The 26,386-nt window shown below is 37.8% G+C and overlaps 1 protein-coding gene across 3 annotated transcripts in view; it reads left to right on the forward strand.

Moving 5' to 3' along the window:
- The first annotated feature begins 398 nt into the window (after positions 1 to 398).
- PIP4K2A (phosphatidylinositol-5-phosphate 4-kinase type 2 alpha) overlaps positions 399 to 26,386 on the forward strand; it is a 109,511-nt gene continuing 83,523 nt past the window's right edge. The window contains exon 1 of one of the 3 annotated variants that reach the window (XM_026064964.1): positions 399 to 421. Coding sequence is in view for 1 of the 3 variants with exons in the window: in XM_026064961.1 (XP_025920746.1) it covers positions 23,332 to 23,343 (12 nt within the window). In the remaining 2 variants the exon portion in view is untranslated. Of the gene's footprint in view, positions 422 to 20,006; positions 20,077 to 23,320; positions 23,344 to 26,386 lie in introns of those variants that run through there. The other 2 variants (XM_026064962.1, XM_026064961.1) reach the window with 2 other exon arrangements.

Below are 26,386 nucleotides of genomic sequence, written 5' to 3' on the forward strand. Positions count from 1 at the left end.
CCTGTGGTATAAGTTCAAAGAATAAAAATTCTGGACAAGCCCTTCTCAGCTGAGACTGTGGTGCTCTTAAAAAGAGGCCCAGTTACTACTGCCTGTTATGCTGGCTCTAGTATTTGTCTGATCATCCAGTAAATCTATGAAGCTTGCTGAAAGACCAGAAACTAATCTGGCAGAAAAATCTGATTTTGGCTTTTGCTTTTTGTTCTTGTTTTTCCTGAGTTAGTGGGTTGAGTCAGCTTGCTTTGTGATTGAATGGGGATGATAAGGGGAGGGGAAGAGGAAGTGAGACTGTTCCCACTTGCCAAGCAGCAAGCTATTTAATTTAGCTCAGCCATGAAGCAAAAGGCTGTAAAACGGCAACCTGAGCTGATCTAACTGCTGGCTACTATGGTCCTGTCTCCATTTATCTTCTTCCTGTCAGGTCAGTCTTCACTAACCTAGCTCAACCAAAGGGCTGTCAAATGCCGGGCAGTGTAGGAGCGCAGGATCTGGCATTCAGGTTGACTTAGGCTGCCATGGATCTGCAGCCAGAGGAAAAGATGAGCAAAGTTAACACTGTAGGACTGTGGTGTGTTGCGTGGTCAAGTCTTTTGTGTTTCAAGTAGTTACTCTGACAAGGAGTATTTTCATTTTCTTACACTGTTAGGCTTCCTTACATCAAACCTGATCCTTGTCAATACTTCAGTACTAGTGTACTTTCAACCCCAGGTTCTAGACTATGCATGAGTTGCAATGCATCCGCTTTGTACAGTTGTTCTAGTTATTTTTCTTTAACAACAGCAAGTCTTAGTTTGGCTAGTGAATTCTTGGAGGCTGAATTAACTCCACACAAGACTTACCCATCTAACAGTTCCAGATTACGCAGTATTCTCTCTCTCTTCCTCTCCCCCCACCCCCTCCTTTTCCTCCTCTCCTGCTATTTAAAGCAGGGACCGAGTGGCTTTGCTACCAACCTAGGCAGTTTAAAAAGAGAAGTCCTCTCGTTTGCTGTGGACAGCACCTCTGATTCAAAGTTTTGTGCTGCAAATTGTTGAAGGTTAGGAAAGTATCGGGGGAACATTGCTACGTGTTTGCCTTTTTCCTTCTTCTCCCTATTCATTTCCAGTAAGATTTCTTAGTCTAACCTTATATGGATATTCTTGTGCTTCTGAGAGTAGTTCTCTTAATTCTGTTATTGATTGTCTTTGGATCAGTCTTAGCCTCCAGTAGATAAGAAATACTACTTATGTGTTCCCACAGGTTCCTCTCTTCTTTACATGAAGCTTCAGTGACACTACTTTGAATTTAATTATGGTGATTGCTTTTTGAACATCACTTGATATAAAACATATTTGATTTTTCTGGTTAATAACATGAACTTACAGAACATCTGTGTGATCATGTGCAAACATGTACATGCATTACCTGAAAATCTATAATAACCTCCAGGATATTCCTCCCTTGTTGTGGAAGGAAAGTAGACCGTGTGGTATATTTTCTCTTTGTTTCTGGGGACAGAACAGAGGAATATAAGGATCCTGCTGCCACATGTAATCAAATGTCAAGTTTGTGAGACAGTTACCAATGTTACTACTGAATATCAGTCTGTCTTTCAATACTGAAAGCAAAACTAATCCATTAGCAAGATTTGACCTCACTTGCCCTCCTTGATCATGGCATTGCCAAAACACTTGCAAACAGTCTTTGAGAGGACCAAACCACTGAATCTGGCTCAGTTCAGAGAAGCAGTTGTTATTACTAGGATGTTTTCAGCAAGCTGCTTAAAAAAAATAGAGAAATGTGAAAGTGCATGCATCTGCACACAACTAACTCCTTGAAAATATCAAATCCTGAGACTTCAAAGTCTCTATTTAAAGTCAAGGACTGCCAGAATTAACTTCCTTGTCTACCATTGCTTTTGCAAGTTGTTTGAGTCAGAGCTGTCTACCTCTTTTTTTTTTTTTCTTTCATATCCTGGATGTTCTCTGATATCTTAGATTAATAAAATACTATCATCTGAAGGTCTCCAGAGAGAATTTTAACTACATGCGCATGGAGATGTAACACTCCTCAACTTTCTTAGGATATGGCTGAACTAGCTTATCTCATTCTGATGCTGTATCATAAGGACTTTGAGTTATTTTGATTAGTTCAACACTTTCTCCTCCTTCCAGTGTTTCTCACACRATGGTATGGTAGCAGCTCTCTCTTAGTGCATGTCCTGACTCTGACAAGCAAGAAGCCTGAACACAGCTCTTGGAGAACTCTGGTGCTGGGCCTTGGCGTTCTTGTAGAAAGCGCTAGCTAATCCAGGAAGTACTGGTTTATGAATTTCCTGAGAGCTTTCATTCATTCTCCATAGGTGATATTTCTTACCTGAGTTAAAATCTTGGATGCTAGCTATAATATGTTCATGTTAGGTGCGACTAGTGCCTTATTTTTCTATGGTTCAAGAAGTTTGGAAATGTAATATTTAGCACATTTTGCAAAGCTGCTACTAACCATTTGAAATTTAGGTGACATTAGGTATRTCTATCTGCATATGTCTGTAAAGCACAAATGTAGTAGTGGTTAGGTAGCTACATTTTATATGTGCAACAAAAGAAAATTGTAAATACTGTACCAAAAGTAGGGACTGATGTATTCAAATACAACATTGTAATTTCAGTGGACTTGAATACAGCTATCTTGGCTTGCAGCCAAGGACACAGGAGGCTTCTGGAAAACTTCCAGGTGCTAATGGAGCATGTGTATTTTGATTGAATTTGACTATGGCCAGTGAGTCTTGGTCTTCATCTTTTTGTAAGTGTTAAAATGCATGTTTTTTCTAAGTATTAATATTTTACTTAAAATACTATTTTAATGCTCAAGGGCATACAGAATCTTCATGATGTGGATCTCCTATATGCCAAGCATAGCAGGGGCTGAAACATCAGTGTTAAATGAGTGAGAGAATGCAGTCTACTGCATTACGTTTTCGAGGGCTATGCTATGAAAACAAAACTAGACATTCTAAAAGCCTTGAAATATTTTTTTGTTTTGGCAGCTTCAAGTCCTCCCAAGAAAAACTACCGCTTTAGTTATATGAAGTCTGTTCTATTGTTGACTTAATGAACTGTTCAGGGAAAAAAAAAAATCTAATATAGCAGAATTGTGGTCTGGTGTACGGAGCCTTTGACAAGACTTAAGGCTTGTAGTTTGGACACAAGCCGCTGGATCAATTATCTGCTCATCCGTTTTACTACTGGTCAAATTGCTGCAAAGAAATGGGTTGATAATGTGATCCTTCATACTTCAAGATCCATCAGTGCAGGGAAGAAGAATGTATTAAAGCAAGGTAATATGATGAGGTTATTCTTTTAGTTTGATTTACAAGAAATGAAAAATTCAAGTTTCAGATACCAAAGAATAAATAATTAGGAATTGCTAGGCAAACGTGAAAGACAAGTGTAGTTCTGCAAATGAGTTCCTGTTAAAGTACTTATCCAAGTGCTTTTACCTTGATACCATAACTAGTTTGGGAGAAGGGGCAAGTAGATTACTGTAGCATTTGTGTGAGTGCTGGTATGATCATAAGGAGTAGGTGGCTATATGTTGGAGTAGTTCAGCTCTCAACATAGAAACACATTAGAAGCTTTTGTATTAATGGATTGTCAGGTTAAGGAGTCAGTCTAATTTTGCTCAGGAGCAATAAAAGGTGAGGTAATGCTTTCTTCTGGAAAACAGCTTAAACCGATAATCGATGTGAAAACACCGCTACCTAACTGTCTGCAAAAATAAACAGATATGCCTTGGTAAACTTCTTCTGAGTACAAGTGTTGGTGGTAAGTCTTCAAATAAGGCTGTAGCTTTAAAAGGAGACTTTTATTTCTATCTGAATGATTTAATTTCAGAAACTCTCCTGGTTCTTGGTTCTTGCACAGTTGTGTTTTGTTCCCAGTTATTAGCATATAACTGTACCATCACTGCAGTTATGTTACTGATGTTCTCTATTTTGTATAGAAGGGTTTAAGTTTCAGTGAACTGCCCTTGTCATGCCATTAGTTTTGTTAAATTCTGCAATAAAATTTGCAGTGTTTTTAATGCAATTATATGCTGTGTTACCTTATCATAGAGGTCTGTGAGCTTTAAATAATCACTTTTTTTTTTTTCCTTCATGAAGAAGTTATCTCTGTCTGTGATTCATTATTGCATTTCTCTCTCCAGTCTTACTTTTGGTCCTTACACCAGTTAGTAAAATTCATTTTCAAGTCAGCTGTACCAGCTCTTTTGCAAGGAAGTGTTGGAAATGCATAGGCAAAAGTTTATTCCTGTGTAATAAGGCTTCTAAGTTCCTGTTAAACTTTACTGTATAACAGATGAGACTACAGCCATATTTAGTACATTAAATCTTCAAACAGGAGTCCTTTGTCTTTGCTATGCGTTTTTTTTATGCTCAGGAGGTGAATCAAGACTGTATAGTGAAGGAAGGCTGTTCTGGGCAGAATCATGCCTTGACTGTCCCAGAAATGGGCGTGTGTGTTGTGCAGAAGGGAGAAAGAAGATCTTGAGGCTAAGGCAATTGTATGTAAAACTAGGGAGTTGCATTCTATCCCTGATTAAAAAACATAAGGTTAACTGACTCGATCAGTATCATTGTGTTGGGCATTATATATAGGATAATTTTGGTGTGTTTTAAAGCCACTCTTCTAGTCTGAAGAAATACTGAATTCTTGGAATTCAAGAGTGAATGTTAGTGAATATTAAATCTGCCAAATACAAAAATCACCTTATTTTAAGCATTGAATTTTTTGAGGAAGACTAAAGAAATAAAAATTGAATTTGTTCTTAATATTCCTGAACCTCCTTTGCACCTTGTGGATAAATCAATGTCCTGTCTTTGTACCCTGGAACTATAAGGTAAACTGTTTTGAAATGCGTTATCCTTATTGTAAACATTATTAATCTAGAAACTGGTGAGAAAACTAATTCTATAGCTAATGCAAATTTAATGTTATGGAGTGAACTATATACATATCCCTCTTTTGCATAAGAAGTGATGCACAGTTTGCAGCCTGTGGGGGAAAAAGTAGACAATATTAAGACTGCAGGGCATTGTTCAGGCCTTTCTAGCTCTTGAAGACTTGATTTAACTGTTTTTCAGTGCAAGTTTTTAGTCTGAATGCAACTGACCTCACAGTTTTTCTTTCTTATGTAAGGGCTTTCTGTACAAAAGATGATAGTTACTTGTCACTACAGTGTGCATGCCTGGTATACGTAAACTGACACCTGAAACAGGGTGGAAAGAACAGTTGTTCTTGTATGTAGCTGATGTGTTAATTTTTAGAGGAGAGTTTTACCTACCTGACAAATCAGAACTGATCTTTTTGAAGCTATCATGATATTTAACAGGTCCCTGAGTTGATAACGCAAAGCACTCCTGTATCAAGATAGTATTGTGAAGGAGCAGCAAGCACATATTTAGGATGATTTAGTGCTTCTTAAATAAATGCAGTTTCTTAATATGTATCTGATACTTGTTTAGATAACCTTTTTCCCTATTTTTTCCCCCCTTTTTAATCCTGGTTTTAACTCTTGTTTTCCAAATATCACCTTCTTCCCCCCCCCCCCCCCTTTTTAGCACAAACCTAAGAAATAGAATTTTTACTTCACCAAGATTGGAGACAGTGATCACTTCAACTTGTGGAACTTGCTCTGTTCTTATGTGTTCTATCCATAAAATATCTGTGAAGCAATATCTTCCAATGTGTGTATAGTCCAGTACCTTTCAGAAACTCACTTTGCTTCATGCAAGCCAGTAGTTATTTGGCTTGTTCTACTCTTTCCTCTCACAGAAAGCACCAAAAAGAATAGTACCGTGCCCAGATCCTGGTCTGACTTCTGTTTTTTATTAGTACCTAGAACACTAGAGAACACTTATTTACAGTGGTAGTCAGTGGAAGCAGGCTTGATAGAGAAATACTTACTTCTAATATGTGGGTATTTGCAGCGTTTTCTCTACAGTATCGCTTGTAATTTTGAAAGATTGTTTAAGTTGCCTTTAGTCTGATCAGGGCATTCATTTTCTAAAGGACACTTACTGCAACTATTTTTTCATTGATGTAAAATGAAAGGAAGGTGAAACTGAGGATGGAAAATGTAGTGGAAGGAAGATGATACTTAGCAAGAAGTGGCATAGTGTCTATAGTGTAGTTATGTGGATCTAGCTACTCTTACTTAGCTACTCTTACTCCAAATTGTATTGAATTGAGCATGATAAGAGTTACAAATAGGAACAGTGTCTGTAAATAATGAAAATGTGTGTTCCGATACTTAGGTAAGTGGAGTCTTCAGACTGGATTTTTATTAATTTCAATTTCATTCTCTTTCCCATCCCACCTTTAAGCAACCATGGAAGAAGATGTGTTTTATCGAAAATAAAGTACTGTAGTTAAAAATGAAGTTTTGGGCATTTGGCTGACTTCTGTTCCATAAACAAACAAACAAACTGATATGAAGCAGCTTCTTAAACACTTTAGCCATAAGCTACAAGTTTGCTTTAGCTTTTGCTAGTTTGTTTCCTCATGCACTAAATAATCTCTGACCTTGTGAATGTTCTGTAATAAAGGGTTGACTTTTTTTCCCCTCTGTGCTGGAGTCTATAGGTGTTTCCAGACATTAGACTTGCGAGAACTCTGACATCCATAGCTGCATTGAAATAGGCACTCTGCAATACATGTTGAGCTTCTACCTGCTGAGTTGAAATAGCTAGTACGATCCAAAAAGACTTAACAAAACACACTTGTCTGATGTGATGTGTGTGGAACATGGCAGTCAAAAGTAATAATGTTTGCTTTATAAGGCATCTTAAATGAGACTTGAGAAGAATTGAACTGGAAAATGAAATGTTGGGCTATATATTTTTATCAATATAGCTGTAAAACTCTTTGCATTGTGTGAATTATCCCAGGTAAGTGTACAGTAGTATCACCTGTATCCATTAAATTTACTTCCTGTTGCCCACATCCAGTTATTCAGTGTGTATATCTCACCAAAACAAAAATGTCAGGTAACTTTAAGTATCATCAGTTTTAGTTGCAAAACAGCTTCATATTATGTACTTATGTTACTGTCACCCATGATCAGTGGGTATATTAAGAGTAATGTTATAAGCCTGGCTAGCAAAAATCCCTGTGAGATGCATGGTTTTGCAGTTGAGGCCCTCGTGTATATGGGACAATGCACGTTATTAGTTGCTTTAGGAGATGCTTCGGCTCAGAATCTGTATAAATCTGATCTCCAGAGTTAAGTACAGCAAATAAGTGCTGAAAATGGTCTTAATAGTCTGCTCCTTGATTTTTTTCATTAGACAATTTGTCTGCTGTTGTACAATGCTGAGACTGAGTCCTCTCCGTTTGAGGCTTGGCTAGTGAATGCATGGCTGCAGAGTACAGGCCAATCCTGCCTTTCTAGGATTTGTGGCCCTCTGAACAACAGCAGGAATGCCGTTAAAAGGTAGACTTACCTGGGGAGGAGAATGAGATTCTCATACTGCCAGAGAGATGATCTGGGTCTCAGGAGCTATGGTGTAATGGTCACAAATAGTTTGACTGCTGTACTTGACTATCAGCAAATAATTAAGGTAAGCAGCTCACCTGAGCTTGAGTTGCTGTGCACTGACTGCTTCTAGTGCAAGCTACTAATTTAGCACTAGCTCTGATATCTTATGATGTGTTGCAGCCTGTGTAGGCATAGGCTTTGTTCTGTAGGGTTTTTTCCCTTTTCTTTTTCTTTGTTTTTGCTTCTCCTTTTTACATTAGAGTTCAGACATAACAGCAATCAAAGCAGAGTATTATGGAGGTATTTTTCGTGCCTTTATTTCAGAAGCTTGAAAAGAATGATTCTGTTACTATGCTTTTGACTGGTGTACTCAGAAGTCCTTAACTCTTTATTTTAAAGCTCTTCTGGATATTTAAAAACTTCTCCAGGTATTTAAAATCTTCTCCAGAATTCATAAAGCAAGCAGGAGCTTGACTCTCTTGTGCTGCCCCCCGCCCTTGTTTCTATATATGAAACTTTATACACAAGGATAATTCCTCAACATGTTTGTTGCTATCTAGGCTATGCTTTTGCTCTACTTCTAAGGGGGACCCTGATACTGGCTTCCTCAAAAGCTGCATCTTTAATGAACAGAGTGGAAAATAAGTATCTTGTTCACTTGCACAGGGAGATTTCTCAGCTATCAAACACTTGAAATGAAAATATGTGGTAGTGCTGCTGTATCTTATCCTACAAGTGTAAATTCATCAGTATTTTAAAAATAGGCATGTATTTAGCCATCTGCAAAGGACTTTTAAAACAAAATGATAGCAGTGAGATACATAGGTAGTGTTGATGCTTGCAACTGATCACATCTTTGAGCACAAACACACTGTTCTCTTGTTTGAAAACATGTTTCCTAGGTCAACTTCTGTTGAATAAAGCCTTTTGAAACCTTCTAAACCTTATCTTGAGTTAGTATGTGTACTATGTATGATCAATGTGATGGCAATGTCTCTCTGAGAGTAGTTCACAAGAAACAAAGTAAAGCCATGCACTTCGTGATAATAGTCTGGATTTATAAACAAAGTAAGGTATTTTTGTTGTGAATTGTTTTGTGTAGTATGTCAGTAATCCACATGGACCCTGTCTACAAAGATACATCAACCTCTGTTTGAACTTATTGACTTTCATTGAACCACTCCTGCTTGGATGATAAAGGGTTTTTTGTTCTTGTTTTGGGGGTTTTTTGAGATTTGCATATAAATTACTTCCGAGAAGACTGGATTTATTCTGATGCTGGTGTATTGCAGTGAGGGAGGGGGTTGGCCAACAAAGTTCAGCTACCACTTAAATCACTGCCAGAATTTTTGTTTTAAGAGCCATAAATCTAACTTTGTCATAAACATGTTTGTGTCTGAGTGTTTTGGTGTTTTATTGTTTTTTGTTGCCTTTTTCTTTTTCTCTCTCTCTCTCTCTCTCTCTCTCTCTCTTTTGGGGGAGGTGGAGGGGGAGTGGAGCTGAAGGAAATAGTTTAGGAATCAGTGGCAGTGTGTCTGCTTGCATAACACTATATCCACCAGTACTGTGGACCAGCTGTGCTCGCTATACAGTTGTCATCACACAGAATGGTTCAAAGAAATAGTAGGTGATAGTAGACTAGTTTGCATTCTTTAAAGAAAGATGTAAGGATTTCTAATCTTGCATACACCATCAAAGTCTATCTCATTCAAAAAAAAAAAAGATGCTATAAAAAAAACCCCCACACATGCTGGTTCTCATGGAGGACTTCCCACCATATCTGCTGGAGGGACAGCACAGCATGGCACAAGCAATCCAGAAGGCTTCTGGAGTGCATTGATGGAAACTTCCTAACACAGATGACTGAGGAGCCAATGAGGAAACACACTCTGCTGGACCTCATACTTAAAAACAACGAAGAACTGGCTGAAGATGTGAAAGTTGGAGGCAAGCTTGGTGGCATCGACCATGAGTGGAGTTCAGGATCCTGCAAGGAGAGAGTAGGGCAAAAAGCAGGATCGTAACCCTGGACTTCAGGAGAGCAAAATTCAGTCTGTTCAGGGACCTGCTTGGAAGAATCCCATGAGGTATGGCCCTGGGGGGAAGAGGTGTCCAGAAGAGTTGGCTGATGTTCAAGGGTTGCTTCTTCCAAGCTCAAGAATGGTCCATCCGAAGAAACATGAAATAAAGCAGAGGCAGCAGGAGGCCTGCCTGAACAGGGAGCTCCTGACAAAACTCAGACATAAAAAGGAAGTGTACAAGAGGTGGAAGCAGGATCAGGTGATCTAGGAGGAATAGAGAGTCCCTGTCTGAGCATGTAGGGATGAGGTTAGGAGAGCTACAGCCCTCCTGCAGTTGGAACTGGCAAGGGATGTGAAAGGCAACAAGAAAGGCTTCTGCAAGTTCATAAGCAGCAAAATGAAGGCTAGGGAAAAATGTGTGTCCACTACTAAATGAGGCAAAGGCCCTGGTGACAAAAGGTGCAAAAAAGGCAAAGGTACTGAATGCCTTTTTTGCCTTAGTCTTTACTGATAAGACTGGCCTTCAGGAGACCCAAGCCCCCACTTCCAGAGGGGAAGTCTGGAATAGTGAAGACTGGAGACAGTGGAGGAGGATCAGATTAGGGAACACTTAAACTGAACATACACAAGTCTGTGGACCCTGATGCATTCACAAGTGCTGAGGGAGCTGGACAATGTCATTGTGAAGCCACTATCATCTTTGAAAGGTCATGGCAAGTGGGAGAGGTTTCAGAAGACTGGAAAAAAGCAAATATCACTCCTGTCTTTAAGAAGGGGAGGATCCAGGGAACCGGTCAGCCTCCCCTCAATCCCTGGGAAGGTGATGGAGCAATTAATCGTTAATGACCTGGATGATGGCACCAAATGCACACGCAGCAAGTTTGCAAACAATACAAAACTGAGAGGAGTGGCTGACACCAGATGGTTGTGCTGCCATTCAGATGAACCTCAATAGCCTGGAGAAATGGGCAAGGGGGAACCTCATGAAGTTCAGCAAAGGGAAGTGCAAAGTTCTGCATCTGGTGAGGAATAATCCTATACCCTAATACAGGCTGGAGGCTGCCCAGCTAGAGAACAGCTTTGCAGATAAGACCCTGGGAGTCCTGGTGGACTAGTTGAACATGGGCCAGCGATGCGCCCTTGTGGCAAAGAAGGCCAGCAGCCTCCTGGGCTGCATTAGGCAGAGTGCTGCCAGCAGGTCAAGGTTGAGTAGAGGGAAAGGATCACCTCCCTTGGTGAGACCATGCCTGGAGTGCTGTATACAGGTCTGGGCTCCTCAGTGCAAGAGAGACATGAATTTACTTGAGTGAGTCCAGCAACAAAGATGGTTAAGGGATCGGAGCATATGTCATAAGAGGAGAGTCTGAGAGAGCTGGGACTGCTTAGCCTAGAGAAGAGATCTGGGGGGAATCTTATCAATGTTTATAAATATCTGATGGGAGGGTGTCAAGAGCCAGACTTTTCTCAGTGCTGTACAGTGACAGGGCGAGAGACATTGAGCACAAAATGAAACACAGGAAATTCCATCTGAGCCTGAGGAAAACATGTTACTGTGAAGGTGGTCAAGCACTGAAACAGACTGCCCAGAGAGGTTACGGAGTCTCGGTCCCTGGAGATGTTCAAAATCCAACTGGACGTGGTCCTGGTCAACCTGCTCTGGCTGACCCTGTTTGAGCAGGAGGGTTGGATTAGATGATCTTCAGAGGTGCCTTCTAGCCCAACTATTCCATGATTCTGGAAGCAAGAGGACTGCCTTTAAAAAAAATTAAAAAAAATAGAGAGAGAGAAGAAATGTCCAAATGAATTAAGTAAGGCTCATAAGTGTAGTAAACTTACTGGCGTTGGAGAGTTTCTACATTTAAATTTACTGCAGTTAGCAAAAGGCATCAAACAAGATGATGCTTTTCTTGCACATCAGGAATAGAAGGTCTACAGATTGCCTATAGGAAAAAAAAAATGGTCTGGGTGTAAAAGGAGCACTCATAGTAAATAAGGCCTTTACAGAGGAAATGAACTATTTGCGTCTTTGTTCATTGTGGAAGAAACTGTGTTTCAGAACTTTTCTTTGTGAGAGACTCCTCAACTCACAGGTTTAACATAGCAGAAGGCTGGAGAAAAAATTTATGGAGATAACTGACAACCTAGTCAACAGCAAAGTACCAGAACGGGGTGGTGTTCACTGGAGTTCTTAAAAACTCACAGATGAAATAGCTGAATTTATAATAGTGGTATATAACTTTTTGCCTAAAACTACCTTGATGCCAGAGGTATACAGAATGGCAGATGTGATGCCAAAGTTTAGAAAGGGGAAACTAGAAACTGCTGTAATCCTAATGTCTAAATTGGTCGAATTAGTAGTTATTTAGATAGGTATCCACCACTTCTTTATTACAGTTGCTGCTTAGGAAGAGTCAATATGACTCTTGTACGTAATCCTGGAAGAGCCTGGTGAGCAGCGGGGAGGAAAGTTTGTTGATGATATGAAATCATTCAGGATAATAAGGCTGAGGTCCAACTGCAAGTAACTACAGAAGAAGTTCGGTGACTGAATTTCCTTTACCTTTTTATCATTGGTCAAGGTAGCTAACTAAAAGTGATGCACTGAGTAGGCCAGCCCCAGTTTCATACAAGGTAGCAGATGCTAAGCTGTCTATAACCATTCCGGAGTGAGATCTTAGTATTGTGTCAGTGTTCAGTAGCAGTCAAAAAAGCAATTGTTGTGAATTATTGGAAGAGGAATAAAGAATAAACTAGAAAAATCCACCTTGCATCCACATCTTGAATGCTATTTGCAGTCCCCTCCTCCAGCCAAGGAGGGCTTAAAGCTCAGATAAGGGCAACAAGGATGATCAAAAATAGGGAACAGCTTTAATGTGAAGAATGACTGAGTTAGCTGAGAGTCTTCAGATTGGAAAAAAAGATGACTGAAGGAGATACAGGATGTCTGAAAAATCCGAAGTTAAATTGAGAGTTGAATAGGAAGCAATTTTTGCCTTTTCCCATACTAGAAGTAGGGGCCAGGTTCAAAACAAACGTGATTCTTCATGCAGCAAGTAGATGAGTTCATTGCTAAAGGGCATTGTGGATACTAAAAACTTACATTAGCTCTAGGCTATAATGGATGAGCATTAGGAGGACTGACCCACTGAGGGTTACTCAGTAGAAACTATATTCTGTGCTATTTGAAAACTGGGGAAAATTTCATGTGTGTTTAGTTCTTATACTGTTCCCAGGGATATTTCCTTCCAGTTACTTCCATACTGAAGTCTGAACTAGACTGACTTTTAGTTAAACCTCTACATCTGTTCTTACGTTGTGTTCTTGTTGCAGTGTGACCTTGTGTTGTGTCTCARACAGGACTGCTAAGTACTGCAAGACTGTGCCTTTGACACTGCAGTAACTCAAGGCTGTTACTTTGATATGGTTTTACTTCACTTTAAAAGGTAGATATGGAAGAAGTTTTATAGAACCTTTTGCCTTTGGACTACATAATTGAAGTTTATTTAATTAAAATTTATCTGTTGAATAAGGTACTCTTATCATGACTTTAGGAGAGGTGTCATTTGATGTTTTAGATATGTAAGCTAACAATAATCTTTGATTACAAATCATTGTGACATACTATAGACTTCATTGCTGTCTACATTTACAAGAAGAGTAACTGAATTTTAAACTATCAAGGTGATAGATGTCTGCATTGTCAATGACTAGTTGTTGCTACTCCAGTTCATAATTAATGTATATTTTATATATTATTTCTTCAACTTCAAATTATAATGACTTCTTACAGTGCAATGGAAACTTAATTGAATTCTAATGGTTTTGCTGTAGTAAATTTCAAATAAATCCAAAAGTGATGCTTGCATTGTTTTTATTGTGTTTCTTTTGCTTACCTTAAAGGCATTCCTGACTAATTCTTTGCAGTTTGGTTATAAGTTTTATATTCATTACTAAAATAGTCTACATAAAAATACTACTGATGAAGAAATATTTTAAGAAGTTACTCATGAGCTCACTCTGGGGTATTACTCTGATGCAATTTAACACTTCCTTCATCAATTTAACCTGTGAGACTTGAATAAATTTTGTGTGAGATAGTCTACGAACGATTCATCACTGAGAGTGAGCAAGAGAGGCAACCGATAATCAAGACCAGTGCTTAGTCCCTGCTTTGCCATCTAATCTTGGTGCTTTCAGTTATTCATCTGGATGATGGAAATGATGCATCTTGCTTTGCTTTGTAAATCGGTCTAGAACAGACATATGGAAAGCTCTGTCGAAGAGTTTATTGCAAGAATAAATCTTGCCCTTGTCCTTGCCATGCCATCTCAGCTAAAATTAAAGATTCTGTCTCTTTGATTCAAGTAATATAATCAGCTGCTAGGTTAACAGCCCTCCCCCCTCCCCAACACTGAATTTTTATAGCCAAAGAGTTTCACACCTTTGTCTCAAGTGCTGCATCATTCAGAAGTGACTGGAAGCTTGCTTATATGGACCACTGGCTTGCTTTGGTATATATATTTTTGGTACTATGCTCCATCTCATTCTCTTTTCTGAAATGTTAACTAAAATCTAATCTTGCATGGACTGATATCACCATTATTTACTTTTTGTGTTAAGAGATACATAAGAATGAGCTGCAATTTTATTTTTTTCTACAGTTTTTATCTGAGGAGATGAATAAATTGCAAAATTATGAGAAGTGACCTTTTATTCAGATTAGTATATGCTCTTTAATATCAAAGTCCAAAGCTGCCACTTGTTCTGTTTGAGACTTAATGGAAAGAATGTAAGGCTTAAGTGTAATAAAGGAATTACAATGAGTGGTGGTCAGAGCTGGACACTATGTAATCTCGTTACACTGTCTAACAAAAACACACTGCTTTGATGTTTTTAATTAGGCCACAACAAGATTTGAGCACAGTTACTAGTCTGTTTTTTGTGACATAAAACATCAAAGTATTAAGGAAAAATAACTGATGTTTACCTACCTACTTCTGTATAATATGTAATGTGTACAGTTAAGGCTTCCTGGTTATTGTACTCTTTTCTTGTTGTTATTTATGTGGCAGTCTTTTTCTTTAGTACTCATAGCAATATTTTAATAAACAAAACAGACTTTCATATGATGGTGTAAACTTTACATGCTTTGCATGTAAAGGGATGTTTTATGGTGAACTTGAAGTCTCTGAATGGTGTGTGATCAGATTCTGTTGTCCGCCTATCATAAAGAACATCTTATGTCCTGTGTAAATCTTTATTATCAAAATTGCTCAGTTAGATTGGGCCCTAAAATCTTAAGGGGGATGGGGAACCCTATATTTTAGGAACCAATTGGCTTGGAATAAAGAAACTTTGGTTTCTCACTATTCAATTGCTTATGGAAAAGATGACTTGAAAAACTAGTAATTGATATTGCTGGAAACCAGACATACTTCTCAGTATAAAAACTCTTAAACCTCACTAGTCTTTCCATATGTGGTATCAGTTATAAATAACCTTCCATGTATTCTCAACAGTCTGTCACTTTATTTGCTATGTCGGAGAGAGGATGAAAATGTACTTTGTTTTCCTTTCTGATAACTGCTCCCTTTTTCTGTGTTACTTCATTATTATTTTGTTTATTTGAAATTCAGGCATGTTACCTACACATCGAGGAACTRTGATCCTATCATATTATGACATCTCTATATGTTTGGGTTGTTTTTTTCTTTTTTTTTTTGCCCCTATGATTTTGCTTTTTAGGGTCAGTTTCTGTGAGCAAGCATTCTGTTGTAAATAAATAAAAATAAAATTGTTGTAAATAAAAGTTGTACTGAACAGTATATTCTGGTTTGGAATTGAATTATGTAAATATAAAATTAAATGGAAAGCTGCCATGAGGGTTTATACCAGTTTCTTTAAACCTATGTTTTAATTTTTTTTGTTTGTTTCTATATTTTATTTTAAATAGAGAGTGTAGATTCTGTACTTAGTGGAAGTGTTCTTGTTTGGTAGCATGTGATACTTGATAATAGTTTGATTCTTCTAGTATGAGGAGGCAATTCCTAAATTCTTCCTTAACTCTATTTCCAGCTACATTCCAAACTTGTGACCCTTAGTTTGTGAAATGTTGCTCTTTGACTTGTTTTTCTATGTCCATGGTCTGTCTCCTGTCACACAACCCATGTGTTCAGATGATTTGTATACCACTTTTGGGGGGAGAAAAGGCTGGTAGGAATTCATCTTTTCTCTTTCTCTCTGAATCCTTTAGTCTGTTTCTGGTTTCTTGTGCATGGGATATTTTTGACCAGTAAAACAAGTCCAAGATAGAATTTGTAAAGAAGGAATGAGCTAAAAAACAAGTTCTCATTCATGCTTTACAAAGTATGCTGTATTGCAAATTGAAATTAAGACACATTGCTTTTACTTTTGTTTAGTCAACTTGAATCAACTAAACATATAAAAGCAGCATTTGATTGACTTTACATCTTCCCTATCTGTAGCAGTGAATGGAGCAGTTCCTGGCACATCAGGACTACCAAAGGCATCAGTTGCTTCTGTGACTTAGCAAACATCAGGTTTCGCTAATGTGAAGTAGTTTGTTTGTTTTATTCTTTTAAGAGATGGTGTCCTGTTTCGATAATATAATCGGCAAAAACAGTTCTATTTAGTGGTCCTGAAAAAAATCCTGTCTGTATCAGGAGACTTCAAATACGTAGTTTTATTTGCAGTTTTTAAGGTGTTTTAGGGTCATAATAGGTTCATCCCTATCCCTTGCCCTTGTCCTGAATGCATACTTCCTACTCTAAAGCCATTTATTTATGTTTGTACAACACCCATTCCACTCAGAGGGTTGCTATGTTATACTAGAACATAGCTGGTCATTTTTTATTTTCTATTCTAAATTACTTTTAAGGCTTTGAAGTGTATAAAAGAGAAGCCAGGCTAGAGTTCTAATCTGCAGTATCTGTAGTTTACTCACTTGCAACCTAAAGTGTCTTGTTAGGTCCAGTAACAAATGTGTTTATAATCATTTATATACAGGTTTCCAAACTCAAAAAAAAAAAAAAGAGAGAGAAAAAGAAAAGTTTTAGTAATTCAGGATCAAGAAGAGCAGTATTTGTTGGCCAGGATCATTAGAAGAGGGTCAGAAGGCAGCTGTATTGACTTGCAATCATTTTGTTTTGTTTTAAGAGATTATTAGACATCTATAACATTTTTATTATTAAAGACACCTTTTGATAGCTCTTGTTACATAACTTAATTTGGTTATCCCTGAATAAAGACTGTAAATGTCCATTTCAAAAAAAAAAAAAATTGGTTGTTATCCATATATATCCCCAAGGAGGAAAATTATTCCCGGGAGATGGGATAATTAGTTTTGTCATCTTTTAAGTAGTCACTGTGAAACAATTGGCTGTCCTGAGTTAGCCGTACCGTAACAGCAGGAGAGGAAGCTAGATTTTCTTCACTGCTGAGTGCCAGTGCATGTGGGAGGGGAAACTGAAACTGGTAAACCCAGATATCTCAACTCTCCCTCCCACCCTTATTTATAAGTCTTTTGGTCTAATATCTACTACCTCATACCCTCTCCTTTTCTTTAGCTAATATTCATCATTCATTACTTTATCCACAGTTCCATGACCGGACCTTACGTTCCCAGTAAATGTAAATGCATATAGCTTTATTTTTCTCTCCCGAATTTAGTATTTATTCTTACATTTTTACCAAATAAAAAAAAATCTAAAACAGAAGGTGATTTTAATAAAATGTCTTCAGCTTTTTCTCTGGCTTATCTCAAGACGCATCTTTCATAGAGCTAAGAGGAATCTGCAAGGGCTTTTCAGATACAGAATTAGATTTTTGACTTTAAATTTGGTATCTGTGTCTCATGGAAGTAATCTGCGAACTAGATAGCTAGAATACTTGTATGCTGTAATGTTTGCTGTGCTAGAGTTTAGCTTTCTACAAAGGCACGTTTGTTTTATATATTTTTATACATGGATGATGAATAATGTCTGTACTAGATGAGGTGAAGTTGAATTACTGAGAGCAATTTAGCTGTGACTAGAGCAGGATTTGTTATTCCCAGGTTCCCATAAAAACATAAAACTTCAGTATTAGAATAAAATTTGAGGAGTTGTAACTGAATCTTATGACTTCAAGTTGGATTGCTAACCAAACTGATGGTGCTTAAAAAGGGATAGGCTCCCGCTAGCTGCTCGAACCCTTTAGCATGGCAGAAAACTATCATGTTGCTCCTCACCATTTGCAAATTAAAGCAGCTCCTGGGGAGATCTACCAAGGGGCTGAGCTGGCCAAAGGCAGGAGAGCTGAGCCGGGGTGCAGGGCTGGAAGCAGGTGGCAGGAGGCAGCAGGAACTTCCATTTTTGGCACAACTCAGCTGTAATTAGGGTTCCATAAGATGCAATGAGCCATACTCTTAAAATCTATATAATTTTTAAAGAATTTAACACCTTCTGAAGTCTGAACTTAAGCTGTTGCTAAAATTCAAAACCAGGCACCCATCTTTTTAACAAAGAAGTTCAACTTTCTTGTTCTTTTTCCATGTGTAAGTGCAGGAGATTGGAAGAGGGAAGAAAATGAAACTGTTGTAACACAGTATGATGGAAGGAACTCCCAGCTGTTTCAGAGAAAGTTGAAAATTCCTTACTTTAAAAATAGGTGTTTGTTTTGAGGATCTAGACAGCAGCTTTTCAGTTGGGAACAGCCAGAAAAAAGTTCCATATTTATTTTTGCAAAACATCCACAACTGAGATTATCATTAATCCCTAAGAGGAAAAAATTAGTGAGGTTCATATGCTGGAACCCTGGTGAACATCTGAACAGCAAAAGCAATGAAAATACTGTTCTGATTGTATTCACTGTAGAGCCTCCAAAAATCAATGGCAAGGCCAGGAGAATGCACAGCGTAGTCCCTTTTGTATGTTGCCTTATCCTGGAAAAGTGCAATGTCTGTACTTAATGCTTTGGCTGCTGTTGTCCTGCATAGCTATCTGGAAATTACTCTTGTTGCTGCTTGTTAGGTTAGCCTGCTACCTTAACCAGATGTAGCTTTCCATGATCAGGAAATTTTAAAATTACAATAGGGACAGGAAGCAAAACTCTCCTTGAAGAAGGCAGGAATCTTAAACTCTTGTTATTGATCACTGAAACTGATGAGAATTAGAAGTATTTATGGAAAAGTTTATTCCATTCTCTTGGGCATACAAGCATTCTTTGGAAAGAAACAAATTTTTTGTTTGTGCGTGCCACTGTCTCTAAAGCAGATCAATATTTTTAGAAAGAGGCAGAAAATTTTCATCATTTACTTTATTTACTTTTTTTTTTTTTTGTAGTCTAGGCCACAGAACTGGAAGGATGCCATACTCGCAATGTAAACAGTTATCCAGCTTCTTCACTGTGTCTTATATGTGTGTCCTGTGCTGAAGGGCTTTAAAGTGTTCCTTAAGGCACCTGAGTAGAGAATCTTGTCTGGACGAAGTTGATCCGCAGTCATCTAGTAACTGTTGAGTCTGAAAACCATATACATTCCAGTTCTAATTTATTTTGATAAATTAAAGGAAAATTTTCTAGTGTAGCTTTATTTATCATACTCAAAAGTGAAAGGAAATAACTTGTTCACATCTCCTTGTCTGACGGCTTCTCTGTAGAGGAATACAAGCTTAATTTCATATAACAGTACTGGATAAGGCAGACTGTGCTCACTTGGATGGTGGTTAACAGGTGAGGGAATGGGTGCTGCAAGATTCTTAATCCCTGATAGAACTGACCCAGTTAAGGAGCAAGTGTTTTTGGACCTTAGAAACATTTTAAGAGGCTTGAAATAAGTATAAATGTGTCCGTTAAGTCTGAGAAAAGAAAAGGCTGTGCTTGCATTCTGCAAGATTTTTCTGTGTAAAATTACTCGGATTATGTCCTCAGATATTAGTTACTGATTAGTATGTGCTTGGGGTGGGGATGGGAATGTGCTTCAGTTTCTAAAATGCTGTGTGTTGAAAAGGTTCAGTTCATTGAAATGGATGAGAAAGGTCAAGTTGGACTCAAATTAATGGAAGCCACAAACTTTTAGAAAAAGCTGCAAAATGAAGTTCAGATAATTAATGAAGTTAAGTTACTGTCTTCCTCCTTCACACACACACAATTTAAAGTGAGGTTGAAATCTGAATGTGTATCTAAAAATATTTTCACATTGAAATTTTGTTGATGATTAAGCGTTTCCCCCTTATTGTTTTGCAGTGATACAACCTTATTCTCTTCTATTGAAATTGCAAGTAAGGTAGTTTCAAGGTAGATTAGCTACCCTATCCAGGGCAGATAAACTTCATGCACTTTATTTATTTGCCATGCAGTTGTCTCTAACTGTTCACTGTACTATAGCAAATAGTAATTGCTAAATCTGCTGATGGAATTCTTCACTTTCTCTCTCTCTTTTTTTTTTTTTGAGGTATCTTTATTTTACACATTCTAATGCAGCAAGCAAACTGAAGAGTATGAAGGAAATGTCCAAATTAAAAAAAAATAAAATCTTCTGGTAAGTTGTGTGATGAAGACTGTATAATCTGTACCTGTCTGAAATGGACTGTTTTGCCCTTTCTTAATAGAAAAAAATGTGTATATATATACATATACTGCCAGTAGAAAGAGTGGAAAAATATATTGTGGTAAAAATTTTAAATTAATGCTAGCAACCAAGAATAGCTTGCATTACCCTTGTACTGCTCCCATCACTTGAATATAGATGCCATTTTTGTATTGAGAAGAAAAATTGTAATGCTGTAAATGTACATCATTTGCCTTTGGTTTGCTCTAGATAGAATGGATAACTCCATTAGGTTTAGCAATTTAGATTGTATTTACAGACTTAGATTGACTAGCATAACATCTTTCACAATAAAAGCAATGGTTCAGCTCCTCTCCTTCCTTATTGCTGTGCAGTTTGTTTGCTGTGTTTTGTGTTGTTTGGTTTTTTCATTTCTTTGATCCAAAGCTGAGTAATGCCACTTTCACACCTGAGAGGCACGTGTAAGAGCTCAGGGCAGTGACTCGTGGTTCAAACACCTCAAAGAAAACAGAGTTCATTAAAAGACTAGCCTCTACTCTCAAAAAATGCTTTCCAGTCTTTACCTAAAACCTGAACAGAAGACACCCGTTCAATTTACTAGATGGTTAAAGTATTCAGATGGCTTGTTTCCATTTTTGGAGATCATGTGAACTAAATTTGGAAATGCTTAGATAACAATACTGTTCATAGCGCAGAGATTTTAAGCATATGGAATGAAAAATATATTAAGAGGTCTCATCTATTGCACGTTACTTGTGGCTGCACTAATACTTGCCCAGCAGAACTGTTTGACTTTGATTTAAAAACAAACAAGCAACAAAACAAGTTTCTTCTTGCTCCTCCTACCCTTCTCTTCCTCCTACCCTATATCTTGCAAAAAACAACACCCCCCCAACTGTGTTTCTAAGGGCCAATTTGAAGAAATCTTAATGATTTTACATAAAGTAGGGTTGGGGGGGATACTCCTCTTGCAGACATCCTTTTCCCTAAAGCTAAAAATATTAAACATTAAAACCTACTTATGCTTTTTTAAGGATCTGAATTAATCTTATATCTAGAAAATTATTTGAATGCACAAGGCAAATGCAGCCAGAAAGTTGGGTCATTTGAAAAGACTACATTACAAATGATAAAGGAGACTGTTTGAAAAGTGAAATGGAGCAGTTTTTAAACAAGTGTTTCTTCGAAACATGGAAGGAAATCATCACACTGTTAAGCTGCCTTCGGGTTCGTACTGCCTGCATAGCACTGAGCGCCTGCTTCCATTTGAAAAATGTAAAAATGAAACAGTAAGAGTGACACTGTTGGTTCCCAGATGTATGAAAATAAGACCTGGGAAAAGAATTAAGACTCATTTGGAGACTGTTTCTAGCTTCAAACCTCTATGGATTATATAATAGGACTTCTTTCTGCAAATGTGTGGATTAGACATTTTACCTTTGCTCTTTATGTAAAAACAGATTCTCACAGTGATCCTAGAAACTGGAACTTTCTAATACAATAAGGCTTGTCATAAAATAGTGGGAGTTAGTTACTTTAACCCGATGTAGCTGTCCTTTAAAATTCAATAGTAGCAGCTTTTCTTACGTTGCTGGAACCGGTAAGGATTTTATGTAGTGTGTGTAACAATGGTGGGTTCTTTCTGTAGGTTTCCACAATAACAGAAGGAAGTTATTTAGTTGTCTTGAGAAGGTGGGGGGGGACGGGGGACATACTCTTGTGTTTTGAAGATAATACAAACTTTTAAACTCTTGCAACTATACCATTTTAGATACTTATGTATCAAGGGAAGATTGAATAAAACAAACAGTGAGATAAGTGCTCACAGTACAACAACAGGGAAATGAAATGCAGCAAGCGATGGTTGTCTTTGTCTTTGGTTTGTCATAGATTTAAATAAGATTTTTGGCAGAATGTGCACGTTAGCCTGATTGTCAGTGATGCCTGTGTCTTTCTAGCAGCATGCCCTATCAGCTTGAAAGTGTAAAAGTAGAATCCAAGCTATTAATATTAAAAGCATAATATCCTAATTTTTGAACATTTTCCCATTTCGTATTTGAGGACTTTAATCTTTTGCCTGTATTTCTTGCTGTGAATGAAGTTACAGCAGTATTGTCATTTTGCAGTGAAATGCAAATTTCTTCACTTCATGTAAATGATCATGTAATTTCATGTCGGAGTAGAAGAATGAAGTGTGTGGCTGGAGTGTAAGTATGTCCTATTTTCTCTGATAGATTTATATTCCCATTTGACATGTGTTTGCCATTATTGGATATAAATATAGTGAGAACTTCAAAAACAGCAAAATGATGCTTACTATGACAATATGTACTATGGCTTTTATATAAAACAAGCCATGGTTGGGACTGAAGTGATAGAAAGCATTAGTTATAGAATCCGATATTGAAGGCTTGATCTAGTTTCCAGTTAAATCAGTAGGGCTAACAGATCCTAATGGAGTTTTGATTCTCATTCAGCACATTTGCTGATGGGTATGGGAACACAAGGGACTTGGTTTTTTCCTCCTAGCTCTGTATAAAAATGATTTCTAGCACTACCTTCTTGTCCCAGATCTGTCTGTGCTGCCAAACAGACAATTAGCTGCTTTGTCTGGACCCAGAGTTTGGATCTGACATGACATGAGAGTGCGTTGGAGCAAAGTGTGGCTTGGATGTGCGTTTGCTTTATTTAAAGTGTAGATGTGAAGGCACTTCCCAGGCGTGCATCCCCCTTGACTGCCACCTGCCTTTGCAATTAGGACTCTGTAATCCAGCCACTTTAAGATCTACTGCTTGCTAGGGCTCCCCCCACAGAAGGGGGAAGTTTTTGTAGTATCTGGGGAGGTGAATGTGTGGTAGAGAAAGAAAAAAACAGGTTTTGCCCAAAGCTTTAAAAGTAATTTTTGGAGGAGCCAGATGCATCTTCAGAAGGAAATTTCAATACAGGCATCACCTATTGCCTTCACCCCAGTCAGTGACTCAAGGAAACAGGCATCTCCCATACAATATGGTAGCTGCAGTAATTAAAATTCAAAATAGGTGTTAAGAGGACTCTTTTGTGTTTTTTCTTTTTTAAACTTATTCAACTAGGTAATTCAGAGTTGAGAAGAGTTTTTCTTTGTTGCTCCGTAGGTGAATAAATCTGAGGTATGAGAGTGAAAATTGCTGCCTCTAGAATCCTGAGAGATCATGATGAAAAGGAACCAGTTTGGATAGCAAGGCACAGATGACTTTAAAAGTAAATACTTTTTTTTAAGTTATTAAAGTACAACCAAGATTGCTTAAGTTATCTTTAGCTGGTGGGTTTATTCACTTTTAAACTGTTTTCAGTTTCCATCAAATGTACATTACACAAATTCTGAATTTAAAAAAACTGCTTCTGATAAAAAAAAAAATTAAAAAAAATGCTGTGACCTGCAGTCTTTTTTTTATTTTTTGTGCAACAACCTAGCTAGGTTTAGGATGAAACTGTAGTATGAAAGGAATTATGTAATTTCAGTTCCTGAAATAGTGCTGACTCCGGAGTCCTGCTTAGGACTTCAGGGCTTCCTGTTCTGAGACAGTCTCTTTCTCTCATCTGTTACTGTTTTATTACCAGCTAATGAGCTTCAGAACTTCAGGTGGTTGTTGTGAAATCCCAAATATGGTTTTCAGATTGAAGTAGTGTGTATATGTATTATGGGGATTTTAGAGGCAGAGACAAGAGGAGAAAAAACAAGGTGTTTTGTTTTTCTGTCTCCCTGCTGTATCAAAATTAGTTCACAGAGAAGCTTGATGTTGTCTTAGAGACTTAAAAGCCTTTAAGCTCAACTAGGTATGAACTTTGTAGTCATGCCTTTTGAAAAAGCTGTGGAAGTGCGGAAATGTGTAACAAAATTACTAAGATTGATATGAATGCAATCTGAATAGAAATGTGTGTGGTAAGCACCAGAGAAAACAGCAGAACAAAGGGTAAAAAAAAAAAGACCTGTGTTGATAACAAAGGGCAGCACTCCTGGCCGTAAAATTAAAGAATGTGTTGTTTATGACAAGATCAAAAGGCCTGTTCCCTGATAAGCCTATAGCCCAGATGACTGGTGGTTGGACAACCCTGCATCCTAACACCAGGAGGATTGTAAGAAAGCTGCAAGATATCACATATGCTAGTCCTTTTCCTGTTAGCCAAGGAGGAAAGCAAACGCATATTCCAAACAAGGAAGACGAGACAACAGGCAAGCAGCCTGAGCTAGCACTTACAGAAGCTCAGATCAGAATGACTTTGAGGCAAAGGGACCTCCCTATAACACCTTATCATTCCTAAAGGATATGAAAGATCTGTCCAAAATCCATTTTTTATCACCAATCAAGAACCCCAGAAACATGAGGAGGATAAAACAGAAGGTCTCCGTCTGTGGCCAAATGACTTGATGGACACAGTGTCATGTTGCTTGGGAGTATGTGGGGGTGAGTGAATGAAATCTGAGAGTGTGAAGGCATAAAATCAACTTGGTTTGTTTGTTTGCTCGCTTGCTTGCTTGCTTTTTTAACTCTTACCCCTTCCATTAGAACTTGGGTTGAGCCATATATTGCTAATTTCCCTACAGAAGCTTTCTGGAAGATGGTGAACGTGTAACTTGCCTCTCCTTTATTGTTGACAGGTGAAGTTGTCAGTGAAATTGAAGTTTTAAAAAATAGTTTAAGACCCCCATTCTTGTCAAGGGAAGGGTTTTCTAGTCCAAGTATCTTTATTTATGAAAACCTACTTTCTGCAAGCAGGGAGGTATACAGAAGAATAAGAACTGTGTGGGCTTTATTACACAAAAAAGAAAATTATCTTACGTTTGGGACTCTTAGTCATGCTGATAATACTTATTGCAGGGTACTACGTGTCCTGTAGGAGAAGCTAGTATTTCCTCTGGGACTTTTAAAAATATTCCTATTGATAACATATTGTAAGTATTCATGACCTTCATCCTTCTTGTTGCATCTTCTCCACCTTTCTTGTCTAGGGATGGGCTATTCTAATGTTCCCAGTGAATCTTGTTGAACTTTCAGAATTTCTTAGCAGCATTTGCAATGATCAGCTAAGAACATGGCTAAGGTTAAGAGCATCTAAATTGTTGCCTGATTACGTTAGTTCTGAAAGATCTCTGGAGAACAATTTGCAGTAAAGTGTTTGAGGGCTCTTGCGTCTTCTCTAAGTGGTATACTTTTGTTCTTGTGGTTGTAGCATTACACAAGCCTACTAAAAGCAATGATGAATATCAAAGGGCATAATAAAGACATAGCTGATGTATTGGTGTGTGAAGCTGCCACATTAAACTGCAAAATAATTGAAGCACGCGCAGGAACCTCCAAACCCAAAAATACATACTCTAATTTGGAGGAAGGAGGGCAGGGGCAGTTCTTGATGGACTGTGAGCAAACACAAACTGTGGATCTGTGTTTCTAAGACATATATGGCCCTATATAAAGATAGGGAGAAAGGAAAGCTGTATCTCTTCCTAAGGAATAATCTTTTCTTCCCTTGCTAAAAATGCTTGACACTTATGAGTCACTTACAAGTGACTCGCAAAAACACAAAGCACTGACCAATATTTAATATTTCAGCAGAACCAAAAATGCTCATATTGCTAGAACAGGGTAATAAGTGTGTTAAGATGGTTAGTATGTAGTTCCTTTATCCAATCTCCTGCTGAAAAACCACTAATCAAGAAAAGCAGAACTGAATCATGAGCGTAGTGTCTTATACTTACCATTTGAAATTCAGACCAGCCTTATGTCTCTGATAATAATCATTTAGTAACATTTGAAATGAGTCAGTGGACTCCGCTTCTGTCTACTAGATTTGGAAGAAAAGAAGTATTAAAGTTGGTATTCTTTGCAAGCCTTTTTCTGAACTCCAGGAAACAATTTGCAGCAAAGCATTTGAGGGCTCTTGCGTCTTCTCTAAGTGTTATACTTTTGAAATGACCCAAAAATTTTGGTGTCAATAGGCAAAGCACAGTGATGAGCATAGCTAATTCTTATTTCAGTTTCTCTTCTTCATGACTGAGAAGAGGGGGGAGGGAAGTGAAAGCCGAAGTACTCTAACAAAACAATCAGACATTGCTCTGTAGAACCCCAGGTGTTGATTAGGAAAGTTTTATTTTCCATTTCTTCTTACTAATAAGATACTTCAAGAATGTGAAAGACCCATGGCTTCTTGCAGAGCTAGTTTGTCAAACTAACTGCAGCAGGCTTAAGACTTGTCACCTTTGTTGGAAGAGCTTTCATGCTCATACTACAGCTATTCAGTAGAT

The sequence above is a fragment of the Apteryx rowi genome, unplaced genomic scaffold, assembly GCF_003343035.1.
Source record: "Apteryx rowi isolate R43461 unplaced genomic scaffold, aptRow1 scaffold_222, whole genome shotgun sequence".
NCBI classification, from domain to species: domain Eukaryota; kingdom Metazoa; phylum Chordata; class Aves; order Apterygiformes; family Apterygidae; genus Apteryx; species Apteryx rowi.